Source organism: Ochotona princeps, chromosome 14 (genome assembly GCF_030435755.1).
Source record: "Ochotona princeps isolate mOchPri1 chromosome 14, mOchPri1.hap1, whole genome shotgun sequence".
Classification (NCBI taxonomy): Eukaryota; Metazoa; Chordata; class Mammalia; order Lagomorpha; family Ochotonidae; genus Ochotona; species Ochotona princeps.
Window position 1 is genome coordinate 32,219,865 of NC_080845.1, and position 19,151 is coordinate 32,239,015.

The 19,151-nt window shown below is 47.4% G+C and overlaps 1 protein-coding gene across 2 annotated transcripts; it reads left to right on the forward strand.

Annotated features, from left to right (window-relative positions):
* Nucleotides 1-4,356: 4,356 nt before the first annotated feature.
* SPATA31F3 (SPATA31 subfamily F member 3) lies at nt 4,357-10,627 on the forward strand. 2 transcript variants are annotated; one of them, XM_012925759.3, is made up of 5 exons: nt 4,357-4,556; nt 5,496-5,538; nt 6,031-6,091; nt 6,970-7,460; nt 10,058-10,627. In XM_012925759.3, exons 1-5 carry the CDS (start codon nt 4,506-4,508, stop codon nt 10,411-10,413), a joined length of 1,002 nt encoding a protein of 333 aa, XP_012781213.2. In that variant the 5' UTR covers nt 4,357-4,505; the 3' UTR covers nt 10,414-10,627. The 2 variants fall into 2 exon arrangements, with proteins under 2 accessions (XP_012781213.2, XP_012781212.2); XM_012925758.3 differs by lacking the exon at nt 4,357-4,556 and adding an exon at nt 4,797-4,989.
* The last annotated feature ends 8,524 nt before the right edge of the window (nt 10,628-19,151 follow it).

Below are 19,151 nucleotides of genomic sequence, written 5' to 3' on the forward strand. Positions count from 1 at the left end.
ATGTAGAGTGCAGCTGCAGATCCAAAAGAATCCTGGCTAGTAAAAGATAACATTTTGACCTGGGAGGAGATGAGAAAGGGCCAAGTGATCCAGTCCTACATCCTCTGCTTTGATATGAAGAAAATAAAATCTTAAGATTATTGTTCACTTATTTTGGGGGGGTGGGAGCAGGGAATAAACTGGAGTCATTGATAAATTTCCTCTGGTGGGGAAATGTGTAAGCTTTGTGGTTGTGCTGGGCACTGATATTGAATCTGGTTGATCTCACATCAAATGTTGAGATAAATGTGACAATTGAATTTTTAAAAATTATTCATTTACTTGAAAGAGAGATTAATCTTCCATCTGCTAGTTTACTCACTAAATGGTCACAACAAGCCTGGAGCCTGGAGTTCCATCCAGGTCTCCCATGTGAGTGGCAAGCGCCCAAGTACCATCTTCTACTGCTTTCCCCGGCACATTAGCAAGAACTTTCATCTTTAATGTAAGAATCTATTTTGTTTTAGTAAATAGAAGCAAGATTTTTTAAGAGAACCATTCATTAACCTATTTCTTTGTCCAATCGTTTTCAGAATATTCTTTTATATTATAGCCTATAATACAAAAATTCTCTCTGGTAATGACTGTATTTGGTTGATTTCTTTTTCATCCATTTTTAATTTTAATTTGTTAATGTTGTTCACATAATTGACAAGGATGCACACCCATGAAGATCACTGATTAGGGTGGGGGCGTTGAAGTGTCAGGGAAGGTGGGTGGGACAAATGCTTCCAATTTTCCTTTTCTCTTGCATCTGGAAGAAGGAGAGAGGGAAGGCAAAGGGGCTGCTCCTGGCGGCCAAGCTAGGTGTCATCTTAGACATGAAGAAAACCCTGATGTGGAGAAGAATGTTCCAAGGAGATTGCTTGGTTTTTGTTTTGTTTTTTTCCTCAGTGGTTTTGATAGTTCTGAGACATTGTGGTTTTGCTGCTCCAAGGTTGAGAAAATCCTTCTAAGGTCCATTGGTTGACAAAGTCCACCCCAGTGCAGCCGCTCACCCAGACACTCCGTATCAAAGCTGGGCCATGAGATTTGTCCAATCTGTCCTGCTCTCTATCCTGTAATACGGAGTTCGACGCCCTCTGCAGGCCTAAATGAGCCGGCTCTCATATCCCCCACGTGCATCTGGGCATGCTGTCCAGTGCACAGGCATCAGAAATTGAGGACACATGCACTCCAAGGTTGGACCACAAATCCTATGATTCTCGCTGTAGCCGAAGTTTTGAGTTTAGTGACCCAGTTGGGGGATCCCCCAAGAAACTTCACCAGGAATGATGCCAGACCTGATTCCTTTGTGTACCAGCCAGTGTGGGGTTCAGTTCAGTCTGTCTCCCACATCAGACTATTCCCATACAGGTGATTACAGCTGCCTGGTCAGTTCTGCACCGAGTCTCATCTCCTGCACAAACTAATGGGAACCGTAGCCCAGCCCAACCCAGCCCACCACAAATCCAGCCCTTGTGCACATCAGTAGGAACTTCAGCCTATTTGGGGCAATCCCCAACAATCCTCACCAGCCCCTAGCTGTGGTTCCTGCATGTGCCAGTATGCGCAGCAGACTACTCCAGTCAATTCTGCAGCCCATCCTGCTCTTATAGATATGCCTAAAGGTGCTGCAACTTAGCTCAGTCCACCTTACCCTGAGATCTAATCCACATTATGCTGATGGGGGCTGCTGCCTTGTCTAGCACCCAGCATGCTCCTAGCCCTGGCTCTTATGGTGACCACTGGGAGCAGTGGCCCATATGCCAATGGACACTGTAACCTGGCCTGGCCTGGTTCTCACACTCAGCAGTGGGGACTGTGTCCCAATAGGGGAGTTCCACTAGCTCCCCTCTCAGACCAGCTCCCAGTTGTGGATCTTGCAAGCCTTGGGGGGCACTTGGCCCAGTCTTACTTGGTCTGCCTTTAGTCCCAGCATTCACCAGCAGGTACTGTGGTCTTGTTCAAATTGTCCACATCCATTCTGGCTCTCATCAGTGATGCTTTAGTTCAACCCCACCTGGCACACACTTAGACCTGGCTCTCATGTGGATTAGTGTGTACCTCGACCTAGCCCAGCCTGTACTACATCCCCACTGGCTCTCGTGAGTCCAGCCAAGTCTAGCACACCCCCAAATCTAACCCACACATGCTGAGGGATGCTACAGCCATGCCCAGCATAGTTCGTTCCCAATCCTGGGCCCTCATGCTCACCAGTGGAAACTACAGTGCAGCAGGGAATCCCCTTAGCTCCCCTACCAGGTCTACTCCTTGTCTTAGACCTTGTACATGCCAGTGGTTGCTCCAATCCAGCTTTGCAGGCCTGCCCCCTCCCCACCCTGTCTTGGCCCTTGTCACCCTGATTTGGCCTGCTCCTCCCCGAGTCCCAGCTCTTCCCAGTGTATGCTTCAGCCTAGCCTTTCCCAGCCTGCTTGCATCCCTGGTTCTCATGTGATCCAGTGTGTGAAGTAGCCTAACCTGGCATGGCCCACACCCCATCCTGGCTCCTGCATGTGTCAGTGTATGCTACATCTTGGCCCAGCTCTTCCTGATCTGTTGTCTGAGCCAGCCTACACTTTTGCCAACAAGCAGGGCAGCCTGGCCTGGCTTGATCAACACCCAGTCCTGACTCTCATGCTCGTTAGTAGGCGTTGTAGCCTAATGGGGGAGTTCCTCAAGTTCCCACTCCAGACACACTCCTAGTCCCAGATCTCATGTGTACAAGTGGGTGCTAGGCCCCTACCCAGCATAGTCTGCCCCCTAGTCACAGGCTTTATGTGTAGTGGTGGACGCTGTAGTCCAGCCCCATATCCAATTCTTGCATGTGCCTGTGGGCACTGAAGCCTCGGTCAGCCCAACCTCCTCCCAACCCCAGTTCCCTTTGAGTGTTGGTGTGTTCCCTCGTCAATCCCAGTAGACTTGGTGGTGACCCCCAGCTCTCATGAAAACCAGTGGGCATTTCATTCCCACAGGGATGAGAGCACAAATACCCCACAGAATCTGCTCCAGACCTGTTTCTTTTGTGTGCCAGTTAGTGTCATGGCCAGACTAACATGGTCCACTCCCTGCCCAACACTCACTGGTGGGTACTGTGGTCTAGTCCTGCCAGGCAGGCTCAGCCTTAGATTTTCTGTGTGCCAGTAGGTGGTGGAGGATGCCAACTAGCCCAGCTTAAGTCTTCCAGGTGTTCTGGTCTGACCTAGACAGCTCCTCTGATTTCTTCCCAACAAACTACCCAGTCTCAGCCCCCTTGTTTACCTGTGAATGCAGTGACCTGTGGTCTGAGAAAGTCTCCCAAAAGTCATTCCTCAACTATACTGGCCCTGCAGTGGTCTCCACTCCAACACATCCTAAAATCCCCTTTCTGAACAATCCACAGCCCCAACGTTTGTGAACGCACATGGGTCCCTTGGGCCTGATATTCCAGTCCGCTTTTGGTTGTTTTTTATTTGTGGTAGGATATACTTAACATAAAATTTACTATGTTAATAATTTCAAGTGTACAATTTAGGGCACTAAGAATATTTACAATGTTGTGCAATCATCCCACTATTCACTTTTAGAATTTACTCATCATCCTAGACAGAAACTTTGGACCCATTAAAGAATAACTCCCCATTTTCCTGTCTTTTCTTTGAACCTAGATTTAAAAGCTTTAAAAACTTATTTTCTGGGAATAGAGTCGGGGCTTGGTCCTAGGCTCCCTGACATGGGAAGTAGGGATTCCAAAGTGGTGACTGTCCCATCTAGGGCAGAGTACATGCTGAGTAACTGCCCCTCCTATTTGTTGGAGGACTAAAGCTACAGCAAGAATCAACTGACTCTTCCAGAGATTTTACACCTGAGACTATTCTTCTATTCATCAGGACAAGAACTTCTCAAGGACATTCAGAAATCCTGGGCTGTTGGATGTGTACTATAATGCCACCGTGGACCATGAAGTAAATAATGTGTGTGGACATAGTTTTTCGGGTGGTAGAGTGGGGTGGGGGAAATCTTGCCCTGCCTATAGAAGCCCAAATTCAGATTTTCATAAAACACTCTTTCAAGTCAAACATTCACCCAAACAGCCTGTAATAGAAATTCTTGCCAATAACTGGTCTCCATGGATAGCTTAGATGCTAGTAAGATCTGAGACATCCAGCTTTGGACCGAGTTCCAGAAGTGAGCCTTATTCATGTGCCCTCATGGAGGGTAGTTTTACAATCTCTTCCTACGCTGCTCAGGCTGTTATTTAACATGGCAGCAGCTTTGTCCTTCCCTTGACATGTGTTACATGAGCCTCTTCCATCACTGCCTATGACATCAAAGATGAGTCTCCAAGACAACCATGTGAAGCCTGCCCTCTTCCCCTTGTGCTTTCAGTTATCTTCCCAGTAGAGATGATGTAGTTTATGGAGTTCCTCTAACAGAGCACTCTTCAAGTGCTTTCAGTATGTGTAAATACTTAGTGATTTGAGAACAGGCCATAGTCAACTGTAGTAATGGAGAGAATGGAGCCATCCGGGTGGAAGAAGTCAAGAGAAGATGAAAAGGTATATGATGCCCATGACCTGGGCACTTTCTCTCCCAGACTCCACAGCCCACATGAGCAGTCTGATACCCCTAACTATGTGAACATTGAGTCACCACTGGCACTTTTGTAAGATATATAGGGATTTGCGATACTAAGCCTGGCTTATAGAATACAAGGGTTTTGTGATGCAGTCTGGTGGTCTGGATCTGTCTTCTGTGATGCAGAGGAGACAGGGTCTAGAATCTGGATGCTTCAGGTTCTAAGACCCTGGAAGCCTTGAGCGAGGGATGGCCAGCAAGGTTTAGACCATGATGAGTCCTACTTTAATTTTGTGGGATATTAGATATCCCTTCTATGCCTGTGGATCCATCTTCATTATTGGATTAATCATTTGGCGAGTGAAAAAGAAACGCCAAAAATTAAGGTTGGGGCCTCACAGGAGCTGTTGCCTGGTAGGGATACACTATGACATGATTGAATTGATACGCCTCAAACAAGATTTTTATCAAGCCCGTCTTCTCTATACTTGTGCCCCTTACATTTTGTTTGTTTTTGCTTCTGTTTTCTAGTGGAGGTTTCCTCATCGGGTTTTAATATATTTCTGAACTTGGCTTTATTATTCTTGTTGGTAGCCATTTAGGGCCTTTAATGCTTGAAGTCTTGACAGCTACTAGAATCACAAACTGTTCAAACAGTTCCAATTTCATTCCTGTATTACTCTAAACTCCCTATGAACTTGTTCATGGAATGCGGGTGGGAGTATGGAAGAGTCTCAAGGTGAATCAGAAATGAGAAAGGAAATGTTGGAAGTAAAAAAAAAAAAAGATAAAGGAAAAATAAAAGAGTATAAAAGCTGGAATACAAAACAAAAAAAAACCCTGGAAGATGATCTATGAGTTTTGTTTTTAAACATGAAAATGGCGTCCTATCTTTACTTTCTGATGTTTTTGTCTTTAAGAATCACCAAAGAATCAAGCAAAGGCCTAAAGATAAAGCGAAAGGTAAAGTCCTTATCTTTTTTCCAACTCCCTTCTGCTGTGGTTGAGGTTGCCCTGGATTTTGACCCTCTAAAACCTCTGGTAACCAGGTGCTTCTACTCAAGGAAGCTCCAGTACCCTCCAATGACAACTTCTTACAGAAATTGGGCAGGAAGTCAGAGCATTCCAAAATTCCACTTTCTACTTCTGAGATTAAAGAATGAGGAAGTAGGATGGAAGTCCTTTCTGGAGTCATTCACCAGTTTTACAATCCTGTGGAAGTCACTTTATCTCTTATTTTCCATGACAGAAATAACACCAATAACTGATCTGTCCTCATTCACAGTGCAGTTGTGATAGATTAGGTAAAGATAACAAATTGTAAATCGCAAAACACACACAGATGCCACTTACAGATTTTTTTTTCAGTCCCCTTGTGTTAACAGCTTTCAGTTTTCTTTAGAATGTCTCTGAATCCTCTCCTATTCTACCTAACACTGTCTGCTGGTTCCTCAGCTAAGAAAACTTCGCAGGAAGAAGCCGAGAAGCTACAGAAGTTGATCTCTGTTATGAAAAGGTGATCTCTGGGAACTCACGGCTGGGCCTATAATGAGAGCTTGGTCTAGGGCAGGGAGGCGGGAAGGGCAGGAGGCTGGGAGGGATATGTACAAAGTGAGGACTGGCTCCCTGGTGGAGAAGCCTAACAGGACAGCGGAGTTGACATGGCTCAGGAGGGATGGGCCACCCAAGTGGAATCCTGGAATTCAAGATTTGACTAGTGCATCATTCATAAAAGATACTTTGGGGGGCTCTGCTCAGATATGAGAAGAGTCCACCAATCAAGAGAATGGATCTTCACTGTCATATTCTCTTTACAGGAAACACACCTGAACCTGCTGACATTACCTCTTGTGGTTCTGTCTTCAGGGAGCCAGGCCCTGGGACAACTCTCAGACAGGAGACCATCTTATCCTGTCTTTAAGATCTCTGTAGAACAGGACTCATTCCTAAGAGATTTAACAAGAACACTAAATAATCCCCAAAATGCAGAGTTCCCACAGGTCCCCTTTCTCTAGTTTGAAAGTGCTGGACACCAGGCTAGACTGAAACAGATCCAGCTTCCACCTTGCAGTATTCCTGGTGTTGGCCCATCAGCTTATTTACACATGGCTCCTCCGTTCCTGCCTGATTACTTTCTCCTAGAGTAGCTTCTTGACAAGGTCAGCACAAAAGTGACTCCCAACCCCCAGTTTTCTCTGAGGGTCATACCAATCCTTTTTCCCAAAAAGCCCCAGATGCCCAATCTAATGCATCATACCTTGCCATACAAGCAAACAAGGGTAGGCACCGCAGGACTTGCAGAAGTACGGGAAGGCAATGTCATTCTCCAGACCCACACTTCTAAGGAGGCAGATGTTACTCCATCACTAACAATTGTTGTGTTTCCATTCCCAGCCAAGGCTGGAATCCCAAGGAGCAAAGTGTGCGGCGGCTGCTGTGTGCTGATCCCTGCTGCCCAGTCTGCAATGCTGTGGCTCTGGAGATCCACCATTTGTTGGAGTGTGGGAACAAACAGGTCCCCCCAACTCATTCAGTGCCATCACAGGGCTCTTCTCACCTGGAGATGGTCTCTACCTCCAGTGCATCTTTTGATCAGAGTCGGGATCTATATTCTGAACACTCTGGACAGAGTTCAATGCCACCTGACCCCACACGGTCACGGATAGTGGATCAGAAGTGTTTAACCAAGTCAGTTTCCAGATTAACTGGGACAGTTAGCAATCAAGATCACTGTGTCGAACACTGCAAGCATGGGAAGGGATTTCAAGTTCCAGATGTGTCTCGGGATGCAGGGGCACTGTCTTCTTCAAGTCTGGATGAACCAGGAGTCTCTGCGAAGAAGCAGGAGAGGAAGAACAGAGTCACCACTGTTCTGGAGAAAAAAGGTCAGCAGCACTTAAATACTAGCTAGATTCTCTTTCTGTCCTTGAACCTGTCATGACCAAACCTAGACAGAGCCCCTATGACCTTGCATTTCTTTCACATGCAGAGCCTATGTCTAAAAGGCCTTGATATCCATTAAGCGCAAGGGTATAAAGGCATTTCCATACTTGAGGGCTTCCAAGAGCCATGAGGGAGGCCCATGGCAGCTCATATCACACCACTCTCAATGTTATCAACAGCTGGAGAACAACCAAGCAATCATTTATTTTTGTCCTCAATGCCAGCTCTCAGGACCCTGTTGAAAACATGGGCTTTCATCCCCTTGTTTATGGGCTTCATGGGAGGCCAGCCAGCCCACTCAGGCTGTCTCCATTTTCCACAGTGAGTCCCTTGGTCTGTCTTTAAAGATCTCTCCATGACAGGGAGCCCTAGGCTCTTTTATGTCAATGATTTCTTCTTCATCTCTGTACTACCTAAGATTCCTCCCCACTCAATCTCAACCATCCTTCCTACGTTCCATAACTAAGTTTCCTTCCTCAGTCATTGACAAGGCCATATCAATGTCCAGTTTTTGATGCTGGCCACGTGTGAGGCTTTGGTGCAGCACCTGCTGTAGTGGCAGCTCTTAGCTTCAGTGTGGCTTATCAACTGTTGACCACTGATCTTGGTAGTTGTAAAGAACCATTCAGATGTATGCCCTGAGCCATGTTACAGCCCATCCCACTAGACCAGGGAACCTCTGTGATTGGGGAAGTCCAATCTGATTAACAAAAAAGAGGCTGAACCCTCAGGGAGTTTGTCCAGGAACTGCCGAGGTTCCTCTTCCAGAAGTGGTTGGAATGGCAGGATGATTTACCATTGTTGGGGCCTGCCTCCCAGAGATCTAATGGTCTATCCTGTTATTTTGCTTCTTCTGCCCTAGGGCAGCAAAGCCTGGCTGGTGTCAATCTTCCTCACTCTCACAGCCAGAGGTCAGTGTTGATAGAGACCTGACTAACTCACTGGGGCAGCAGGGCCAGCTCACAGTTGTTTGCTCAGGCCAGGGTTCTGCCCACACCTATAATTGCCAGGGTTGCAAATCACTGAGCTGGCAGAATTCCAGGGGCCCTGGCAGCGACTTAGTTACTTTGTCCTCTGGGAACCTGGAGACAGCCTTTAGCTCTTCGACACGTTAGAAGTGACATCCTGAATACTGATGTTCCTTGATTAGCAGTGGCAGGCCTTGCCATATGCTGTTACTGGTAACCCTGAGATGCCTGGGCCTTGCCCCAGAACACTTGAGAAATTAGATACATGTTTGACTCTTGCAGTCAGTGCTGCTTGCTCTCTGTTATGTGGCTTTTTCTAGAATCATGGACCTGGAAACCACTAAGCAATCTGTAAGCACAGAGATGACATGGGCACATTACAACCTTTGACTCAGTTGCAGGTGAACCACCATGACAAAGCCCGGGGTTATACACTCAAGAGGCCCATGAGAGATTTGCTTGTTTTCCAAATTTCCAAAGATTTGCAAATCTTTCCTTTCTGGTGGGATACAAGGGATCCAGACTGGGGTGAATGGAGACAGAGCCTGTGGAGAATCTGATCCTGACAGTCCCTAATCATACAACACACCCCTCTTGGCCAGACTGAATTTCTTGCGGAAAAATAAGTTCCTAGAGATCTGTTTTGCAAGTATCTATAAAGGCAGAGGCATCCAGAGCACAAACTCTGCCCACTGCAAATAATACCCATCTGGGGGTCATGTAGGAGTCCAAACAGCTGAGGGTAAACTTTGCTGGAGGAACTTCCCATCCCATTAACCATCTCCTGTGCCCCAGGTTCAGAATAGGTAGCTTGCAAAGAACTGAAGATGGTGCAGGAACACCCAGGTGCTCTGTTTCTACTCTCCTGAGATTTCACAACTAAGTGGGGACATGGCAGAGGCCCTGGTACTTTGTGTTCAGCTCAAGGCCAGACTGAGCAGAATCCCCAAACCTCTTGGCTTAGGCCTGGTAGCCTACTCACTAGACAGAATAGCCATTCTGTTGAAGCTCAGAGGCAATAGGAACACTTCGAAGTAGAACCCCAGAACTTCTGACTTGCCAAAGGTATACCTCTGGGAACTTTCTCAGGTAGCTCTTTAGTTTGGCCAAGATCGTGCTCTGAGTGAATAGGCAGTAACTGTTATCCTCTCAGCTTGCTCTTCCATGCTAATACCTTCACCAGTTTTTCCCTCACCTTGAGTCCTCAGCATTCTGGTGGATTCCTTGGGATAAAAAACGATCAGTTAAAAATGATCTGCAAGTCCCTTTGACTAGGCCAAACACTATCAACCAAAAGATTCCTAAGAATACCAGACCCAAGGCACCTATGTCTTAAGGAGCCAGACCTTACAAGGCCAGTATCCTGAACCAACTATTCCCAGTCTAGTCCTCGAAGGGGCCACATTTTTAGATCCCAACATGCAAGAGTACATGCAACAGAGCTAAGTCATACTGGGTGGGGCTTGGTGGGGTCAAAATTGGCAGCAAGGCCATACTTCCCAGGGCTTAGAGAGGTGCAGAGTGTGGTCATTTTAGGCAGTCCTTACTCACCAGAGCTCCAACCCTTCCAGAAGCTCCAGAAGTTGACTTGGAAAACAAGATGACTCTCTTTTCACACTGGATTAACCCTGAAGTCAAAGGGCACAAGCACGAGGAACCCACTTCCCCTTTTAAGATTGAGACAACCAAAACCAAGACCAAAAGGGTGGAGAAGAGTCCTGTCTTCACTAAAAAGCTTCTGAAGGGATCTAACTTGGAGAAGACAACAGTGTGCCGTGAGAGCCAGCATCCCCATGCTAAGAAGGAGGGGCTGAGACCTGATGCCCCAGCTGCCCACAAAATCAGCTTCAGTAACTTTCCTTTAAGATCTGTCCATCCTGTCACCTGTATCATTCCCAATGATGCTCCAAAATCTGTCCCCAACTGATGTGTGCCAACCTGTCAGGAAATCTTTCCCAGGCCTCCACTCTCACTCAGCACAAGACCCTGGTTTACATAAGGAGACTTCTTGTTCTAAGTAGAATGAGCTTGTAGGTTCACACGCCTTTGTATCCCCCAGCAAAAGGCTGTCATCCCCATTTCTGCTCACATGCAGGTGAGGCGGGGCATTCTCCAAATATACTCTCTACTGTAAGCAGGCAGCTGTGTGTGTGTGTGTCTTTCTTTTCTAAATAGTCTAAATGGTACAGGATGGAAGAGCAGTTTCAACATACTTTTCCTTTCTGGTGGGTCAGCAGCCTCACCCTGGACTGCAGACTAATGGCTTGAGCAAAGAAAGGCTGTCTAAAGTATACTGAAGGTCCAGGTCAGACTTGAATGCTATCATGGTTTTCTGTGATGTGCTTGGGTGCACAACAGCAATGTGGCTATGATGATGATCATTAAGAAGCAGTGAGTAGGAATTTGGTGCATTTTTTTTCTACACACAAAAATTCATTGAAGACCTCTACATAGGCCCATTGCATGGAGGAAAAGTTTTTAGAATACCAGAGGGCTCCCAATTTGAGGAGGTACTTTTCTGTTTATCCAAAAACATGGTAGATAATAACAGATATCAATTGATAGACTCTCCCCGCCTTTTCCTTGATGCTGTAGATTTTGAAGGGAAGCCCAGTTGGAAACCTGCTCTAGTTTCCTCGTCGATTCCAACCCCCTGCTCCCCTCTACTGCCTCCCAGCTGTGTGGAGTGAAGATCTCCTAGAATGAAAGTCAACTGAAAAGGAAGTTGCCAAAAGGATCACAATAGAAAGTATTTTGAGCCGAGTGTTGCGTTCAACAAATCACATCTTTGATTACTGTGCTAGGCACTAAACCAGACAGGGAGACAACAGTGAGCAACACACAGGCCTTCTTCTCAGGGAGCTCTTTCTGAGTAGACACCGGGAATAAGAAGTCTCTGGAAACAGTAGTGATGGAGCTGGGCAGGGGAAATAGGTGACACTATACAAGAGGGCACTTTGTGTCACTGCAGCAGGTGTTCATGGAATGGTTCCTGAGATGATGTGCAGGCTGAGTTTCAGAGCATGAGTAGGAGTGAGGCAGGCAGGCGGTGGCATGGAGGGAGGCGTCCCCAGACCGGTCGTACAACACATGCAAAGGCGGAGTGTCAACCCAATAGCAGGGCATACCAGGGAACAAGGACTCCCTGGAGAAGCTTCTGTATAATTAAACAAGTATAATCAAATGTTCAAGGGATCAGAGTGAGAGTTTCAAACTGGAGAGTGAATGATACTCACTTCCTGTTCTTTCATCAGATGCTGAGAGCCTGTTAATGTGCCAGCCACTGGAAATGCAGCAGTCAACAAAATGGGAGGAAAATGTTCCCAGGGAGCTCACTTCAGAAATGTGCGAAGGAAGGAGACAGTCACAGTCCAAGTATAGCCTATATTTATATTAAAAAACAAAAGGCTAAGAGGATTAGGAAAGACCTCAGTGGAGTCCAGTTTTAATAGGGAGTTTTGAACACTTCTAAGAAATTAATCCATGCACAAGGATTGAAGGGAGATGAGAGAGTAAAGGGGGAGTGATTCGAGTCTGCACAGATCTGACAGATTGCTTTGGCTGCGGTGCTAGTGAGAGTGTTACGAGTTTGGATGTGGGTAAGTCAGATTAATGACAAAGTTACTCTGGTAACAGCAGTAACAGATAATGTCAAAAGTATTTAATGCTGTATTTGTTTTGAAGGCAAAGACAACAGGATTTATAGACAGATTGGATGTGAGTAATTGGAAAAATAATCAAGCGTAACACCAATGATTTTGGACTGAACAACTGGCAAGATGAAGTTGTCATTATTAGCGAAAATATCGACACTAATGTAGCTTTGATGGGTGATATTGTGTGGTGGTAGAGTGTAGGGAATCAGGAAAATTTTTGTGTAACCTGAAATGAATACTGTACATTTAAACATGTATCATTTTTAAAAAAATGTATCATTTTTTTAAAAAAGTATCATTTTTTTTTAAATTGGTGGATATACAGAGAGAAGGAGAGACAGAAATATCTTCCACCTGCTGGTTCACTCTCTAAATGGCCACAATGACCACAGCTGAGCCAATCTGAAGTCAAGAACTTCTTCTGTGTCTCCCATGTGGGTGCAGGGTCCCAAAACTTGGGCCATCCTCTGTTGCTTTCCCAGGCCACAAGCAGGGAGCCGGATGAGAGTGGAGCAGCCAGAACACAATATTGCCTATATGGAATGGAGAGGCTAGAGGATTAACCAACTGAATCATTGCACTGCCCCCTGAAGTGTATCTTGAAAGAATTTGGGCATATAAGCTTGGAGTTCAAGGTAGGATTTGGGCTGCAGGCAGGCAGATAGCTAGATAAAGAAAGCTTTCTACAAAATTATATATACATGTATACAGCTTGCCATAAAATTATGAGATTAGGGCCTGTCACAATAGCGTAGCAGTTAAAGTCCTCGCCTTGAATGCTCCAGGATCCCATATGGGCATCGGTTCTAATCCTGGCAGTCCCACTTCCCATCCAGCTCCCTGCTTGTGGCCTGGGAAAGCAGTTGAGCACGGCGTAAAGCCTTGGGACCCTGCACCCGCGTGGGAGACCTGGAAGAAGCTCCTGGCTCCTGGCTTCGGATTGGCTCAGCACCAGCCGTTGCAGCCGCTTAAGGAGCGAATCATTGGATGGAAGATCTTCGTCTCTGTCTCTCCTCCTCTCTGTATATCTGACTTTCCAATAAAGATAAATAATAAATCTTAAAAAATTTGTGGAATTAAATATGACCACCAAGGGAATGAGTGTTATGAAAGATCCAAGGACTGACCTCTGATGCTCAATTGTTAAGAAGTCAAGGAGAAAATGAGGACTCAATAAGTGCAAGAGGCATAGAAGCAGCAGCCTGCAAAGTCTAAGAAAGAGAGTGGTATACTGGAAGCCAAGAGAGGAAAGTATTTAAGGAGAAAAATGATCAACTGAATGGAAAGATGCCAGTGAAGTAGATGAGGACTAGGAATTCATCTTCACATTTAGCAAAATAAAAGTCTCAGGTAAGGGATAACATTGGCTAGTGTGGATTCAGAAGAGAAATTGGAACTTTCAAGTGAAATCAACTCCTGCAAGGACTTTTGTTTCCCAGACCTGCAGAAAAGGGGGAGAGAAATACAGAAAGGATATTCTTAAAGATGACAGATAACCTATTGGATGTTAATGGAGCATATATATATGGAACACACACACATATATATGGACTATATATATATAGTCAAGAGGGCTAATTTTTTAAAGTAAAAGATAAGTTTGTTTTGGTATAAAAATTTTTATTTTTATTGGAATGTCAGATACACAGAGAGGAGGAAAGACAGAGAGAAAGATCCTCTGTCCGATGATTCACTCCCCAAGCGGCCACAATGGCCAGAGCTGAGCCGATCCAAAGTCAGGAGCCAGGAGTTTCCTCCTGGTCTCCCATGCAGGTGCAGGGTCCCAAGGCTTTGGGCCATCCTCGACTGCTTTCCCAGGCCACAAGCATGGAGCTGGATGAGAAGTGGAGCAACTGGGACACGAACCGGTGCCATATGGGATCCTGGGGCATGCAAGGCGAAGACTTTAGTCACTAGGCTGTTGTACTGGTCCTGGTATAAAAATATTTTAAATCCATGTATAATTTTTCATTAATATAAACTTTCTATGGATTTTTTAAAAACTTACTTATAAATGGTCCCAAGGTACTATAGCATTTTCTCTGTCTCTTTTTTTTTAAGATTTACTTTTTATTTTTATTAGAAAGTCAGATATACAGACAGGAGACAGAGAGGAAGATCTTCCATCTGATGATTCACTCCCCAAGTGACTGCAATGGCCAGAACTGTGCCAATTGAAAGCCATGAGCCAGAAGCATCTTCTGGGTCTCCCATGTGAATGCAGGATCCCAAAGCTTTGGGCTGTGCTCAGCTACTTTCCCAGACCATAAGCAGGGAGCTGGATGAGAAGCGGGGCTGCCAGGAATTAGAACTGGTGCCTGTATGGGATCACAGCATGTGCAAGGCAAAGACTTTAACCCCTGCGCTACCATGCCAGGCCCGCATTTTCTCTTTTCAAAAAGCTTTAAAAGATATATTTTAGTTGAAAGGTAGAGAAAGAGAGAGAATCTTCCATCTTCTGGTTCACTCCCCAAATGACCATAATGGCTGGAGCTGGGCCCATTTGAAAGGGCATGTTTGACTGGGAAGGGATGATTTCTGGGGTCTCCCATGGACAGGGCCACTGGACTCACAGGTAGGCAAGAGAACTGAGATGGAGTGGTTCAAAGGGGGAAAATAAGTGGGCATGAATCAGGACAAGGCACCAACCCATATGGGAGACGTGGTTGGGCCCAGTGTCACTCACAGATGATGGGACTTGGGAGCATGCTTGGCTGGGCTAGTCTGCAGTACTTACCTGTGAGTGTCAGAGCAGGGGTTAGGCCACATCAGGCTGAGCCATAGCACCTACCAGAATGCAAGAGAACTGGACCTGGGGGACAGATTTTGTAGAGAAATTTTAGGCTTGCCTCTGTGGGACTATAGTAGCACTCATTGGTTTGCGTGGAAAGCTGCAGGCAGTTATGGACTGAGCCAGGCTGGACCACGCAACTTTTCTGACAAGAATCCACCTGACACTCATGGGACTTGGGTCTGGGGAATAACTGGATGGGGCCGGAATGCAGCACCTACAGGCAAATGCAAGGGCTGGGACCGAGAGCAGACCAGGCCAAGCAGGGCTGTTGCTCCCACTGGCACACATGACAACCAGGGCTGGGAGCAGTCCTGGTAGGGAATTAGGGAACTCCCCTATTAGTCTGCAGCTTCCTCTGGAGTGCCTGGGAGCCAGGACAAGGGGGTGGGCAAGGTCAGGCAAGGTTGCAGCACTCATCAGTATTTGTGTGTGCTGGGTCTGGGGACAGGCCTGGCTGGGCTAGGCCTTGACACTCATTGACATGGACAAAGCCAGAACAGGGTGTAGGCCATGTCTGGCTGGCTGGGCTGCAACACCTACCAATGAGAGTTGAGACTGTGCGTGACCTTGCGAGGCAGGGTCGAAGCACCTGCCAGCATATACAAGACCCATGGCTGGGGATGGACCTGGTTAGGGAACTCTGAGAATTTCAGCAGGCTGAATTTCCCACCGGGAAGTGTGAAAACTGGGGCTGTGGGCAGACCAGGATGGGCAAGTCTCCAGCACCTAGCAGCATATATGTGGGCCAGGTTTTGGGTGGGCCAAGCTGGGCTGGGTTCCAGCACTCACTGGTGCTCACAAGAGTAAGAATGAGTGTGAGAGAGGCCATGCTAGACCATGCACCCACCAAGTCACACAAGAGCTGGGTCTGGAGTTGGGTGAGGTAGGGCTAGGTTGTATCACCCATTGGTGAGAGCCAGAATGGGTGTGGGCCAGTTGGGCTAGGCCATAATACCCACTAATGAGTGCTATGCCATGTCAGTCTGGGCATCAATAGCCAGTGGCACATGTGAGTTCTGGGCTGGGGGTGGGCCTGATAGGGGAACTTGGGGAACTCTCCTGCTAGGCACAGTTCCTATTGGTGAACAGGAGAGCTGTGACTGGGAGCAGGTTAGGCTAGGTTGGGTTCCAGGACCCACTGAAATGTGTCAGCTGGATCTGGGGGTGAGCTGGGGAGGGTCAGTCCATAGCACACACTGGCATGAGAGCCATGACATGGTGCAGGCTAGGCCTTGAGAACTGCAACACCTGACAGTTCACAAGAGGGCTGTGGGTAGGCCAGGCTGGACTAGGCTATAGCACCTACTGGTAAGAATCAGAATGGGTGAAGGCTAGCTGAGCTAGGCTGTAGCATTAGCTGGCAAGTGCCAGAACTAGCTGCAAGTTATGTCAGGCTGGGCCACAATATCCCCTGGTAGGCACAACATCCAGGGCTGGGAACACGCCTGGCAGGCGAACTGTGGGCACTCCCCTGCTAGGCTGTACCTATCACTGGTGAGCACAAGAATAGGGATGGGGTGGGTCAGGGTGAACAAGGTGGCAGCACCTGTTGGCATATGTGAGGGCTGGGTTTGGGGGCAGGTCTGACTGAGCTAAGTGCAGGACCCATGGGTGTGCACAAGAGCTGGATAGGATGTAGGCTGGACTAAGCTAGAAAGTTAACAGAGACTGACATGTGCAAAACCCAGGGCTGGGTGTAAGCCTGAAGCGGATTATTGGGGTTACCCTGACTAGGTTGCAGTAGCCACTGGTGTGTGTGAGGACAGGGTATGTGACAGGCTGGCTAGGCTGAGCAGTTCGTGTGAGATATGGGACTGAGGCAGAACTGACCAAACGGTGTCCACCAATGTGTGAGCTGGCTTCTGCAGGTGACAGACTGAAAGCTGACTCTGCAGTGGCTGTGGAGTCTGGTCACCCCAGGTGAGGTTTCTTGGGGGGCTCTCCAACTGGACCACTGGACTCAGATCTTGGCCACAGGAGAAAACAAAATCAAAGCCTGTGTGGTTTGATTGTGGTGTGCATGCATCAGGACTGGCCAGGCTTTCAGCAGGTTCCTGCGTCTGTGGATGCAGTGGACTTCGTCAATCAGTAGACAGTGGAAGGATTTTCTCAATCCTGGAACTATGAAACTGACAATGAAACCATTCAAGTAACTCCCTCAGAACACTCTTCCCATGTCTAGGACTTTAGGGCATTGACAAAGGACCAATCCTCATTTCCTGGTGCTGATGTAGTTTGACAACAAGGAGTGGCCCTCTCTCCCTCCTCCCCTGCAGACACAGGAAGAGAAAAATAAAGTCTGAAACGTGTGTCCCACCCACCTTCCTCCATGTTTGACCCGACCCGCCCTAACCGGAGGCCCAAATGGATACACATCCCCTTCAACTATATAAACAATATTTTAAAAAAATTTAAAGTAGACAAATTGACAACATAAGACATCAGGGGAAGAACTTCTGGAACAATGTGCAATGTGCGGGAGAAAAGTGAATAGAGAGTGAGCAGTGGAAAGCTGGAGGTGAGGAGCCATTCTGAGAGCTTTCATGAGAGCTTCTATCATGCCTAAGGAGCTGTGCTCAAATAGAAGCTCAGGTGGGCATGGCAAGGCTGTTGCAGTGGTTGAGTGTGTGTGTGTGTGTGTGTGAGAGAGAGAGAGAGAGAGAGAGAGAGAGAGAGAGAGAGAGAGAGAGAGAGAGAGAGAGAGAGAGGGGTGCTCTTGGAACATGGAAGCAGCTCAGCTGGAGAGGATGATCTTTAGATCATGTTGCCATGTGGTCATAGACCATATGATGCTTAGGATGCCCGCATCTTTTATCAGAATACCTGAGTTGGAGTCTTGATTCTATCTTCTCTCTAAAGGCGAGTCCTGAAAGGCAGTAGGTGGTGGCTCAAGTAGCCCTGCCACATACCTAGGAGACAGAGATGGAGTTTCTGGCTCTTGGCGTTGGCCTGGCTTAACTTCAGCTGTGGCAGGTGTTTGGAGGGTAAATCCATGGATGGAAGATTCCCTCTACCCTATTTTGTCCTGCCTTTACCTTTTATATAAAATGCAAATAAAATGCATGGGACCAAAGCATGACTACAGAGCTGGGGAGAGAGAAACAGGGCAGGAATGATGTCCCAGTACTCAGCCAGGGACCAGGGTGTCTTTAGGGGTGGGAGGAGAAAACTGGGAAAAAGAAACAGAGGCTTCCCTGGACACAGGATGGAGCTCTGTTTTAGCCACACAATGCCTTATAAAGTTGCACCTCTGCATCCCCCAGCTGACCTACCACAAAGCATTCAGGAGCTGGAGTAGGGAAGGAAGTGTTGTGGTGTCTACATGATGCGCTAGGAGAACTGTGAGTTGCCTCTGGTTCCTAAGGCAATCCAGGATCACTAGCCAACCTATCAGACCAGGAAGTCATGCCAAGACTCACTTGCCCCAATAGGATCCTGGCATTTAGTACAATGTGTCCACTGCTATGATAAGGAACCAGGATGGAAAGAAGCAAGGCTGTGTCTCTCCTCCGAAGGCTGATTCTGTGTCTAAAGGATGGGGGCCTAGCCCTAATGGGGCCTTGAGGACAGTGGGGCACAAAGACCAGGCTTGCTGAGCCAGGACTCCCCAGGTGTTTTCCTAAAGCACCCCAAAGATCAAGCGAGGTCTTGGGACAAACACATCCTCTCTGCCTGGCAGGAGCTGGGCAGAGAGCCACAGAGCCAGGGACCTAGAGGGGCCCAGAATGAAAAAAGGAACTGACTCAGATGTGTGAGAGTGGCATCAGGTGGGAAGCCAGGGTTAGTGTGCACACATCCTGGTTTGGGGTGGAGTGGGTCCTTCTCATGGCCCCCCACAGGCTCCTCTCTACCCCAGAGGTGATTCCAGGCAACTGACCTTCATGATTGTTTAACCTCTGTCCCTGCTTACTGCACCCTGGCCAGGAGGTCATGCTACATGCTGAGAGCAAGGGGTGAGTGAACAAGCCAGACCTAACCATGGTTTGGTCAGCCATGCCATGCCAGCCTCATGCCAGCAGGGGGCTGCTACTCTCTGAGCAAGAGCAGAAACTCCTCAGGTCTAAACCGCAGCCTGCTGGAGAGCAGTTCAGACACCTAGTCCCACACAAAGCTGCTTCTGGTCCCCCTCCTCCGTGGGTCTGGGAGTTCAACACCCCTTGCCCCGAAATTTCCTTCTGGCTCTCATAGTCTCATGTCTACTTTTTTTTTTTAAAA

What these genes read in the sequence shown, in the direction of transcription:
- SPATA31F3 (XM_012925758.3), top strand. Translation starts at nt 4,846, where the DNA reads ATGATGAGTCCTACTTTAATTTTGTGGGATATTAGATATCCCTTCTAT. An exon ending in CTCACAGGAGCTGTTGCCTG is followed by an intron (nt 4,990 to 5,495) that starts GTAGGGATACAC and finishes TTTGTCTTTAAG; the next exon opens with AATCACCAAAGAATCAAGCA. An exon ending in TTGATCTCTGTTATGAAAAG is followed by an intron (nt 6,092 to 6,969) that starts GTGATCTCTGGG and finishes TTCCATTCCCAG; the next exon opens with CCAAGGCTGGAATCCCAAGG.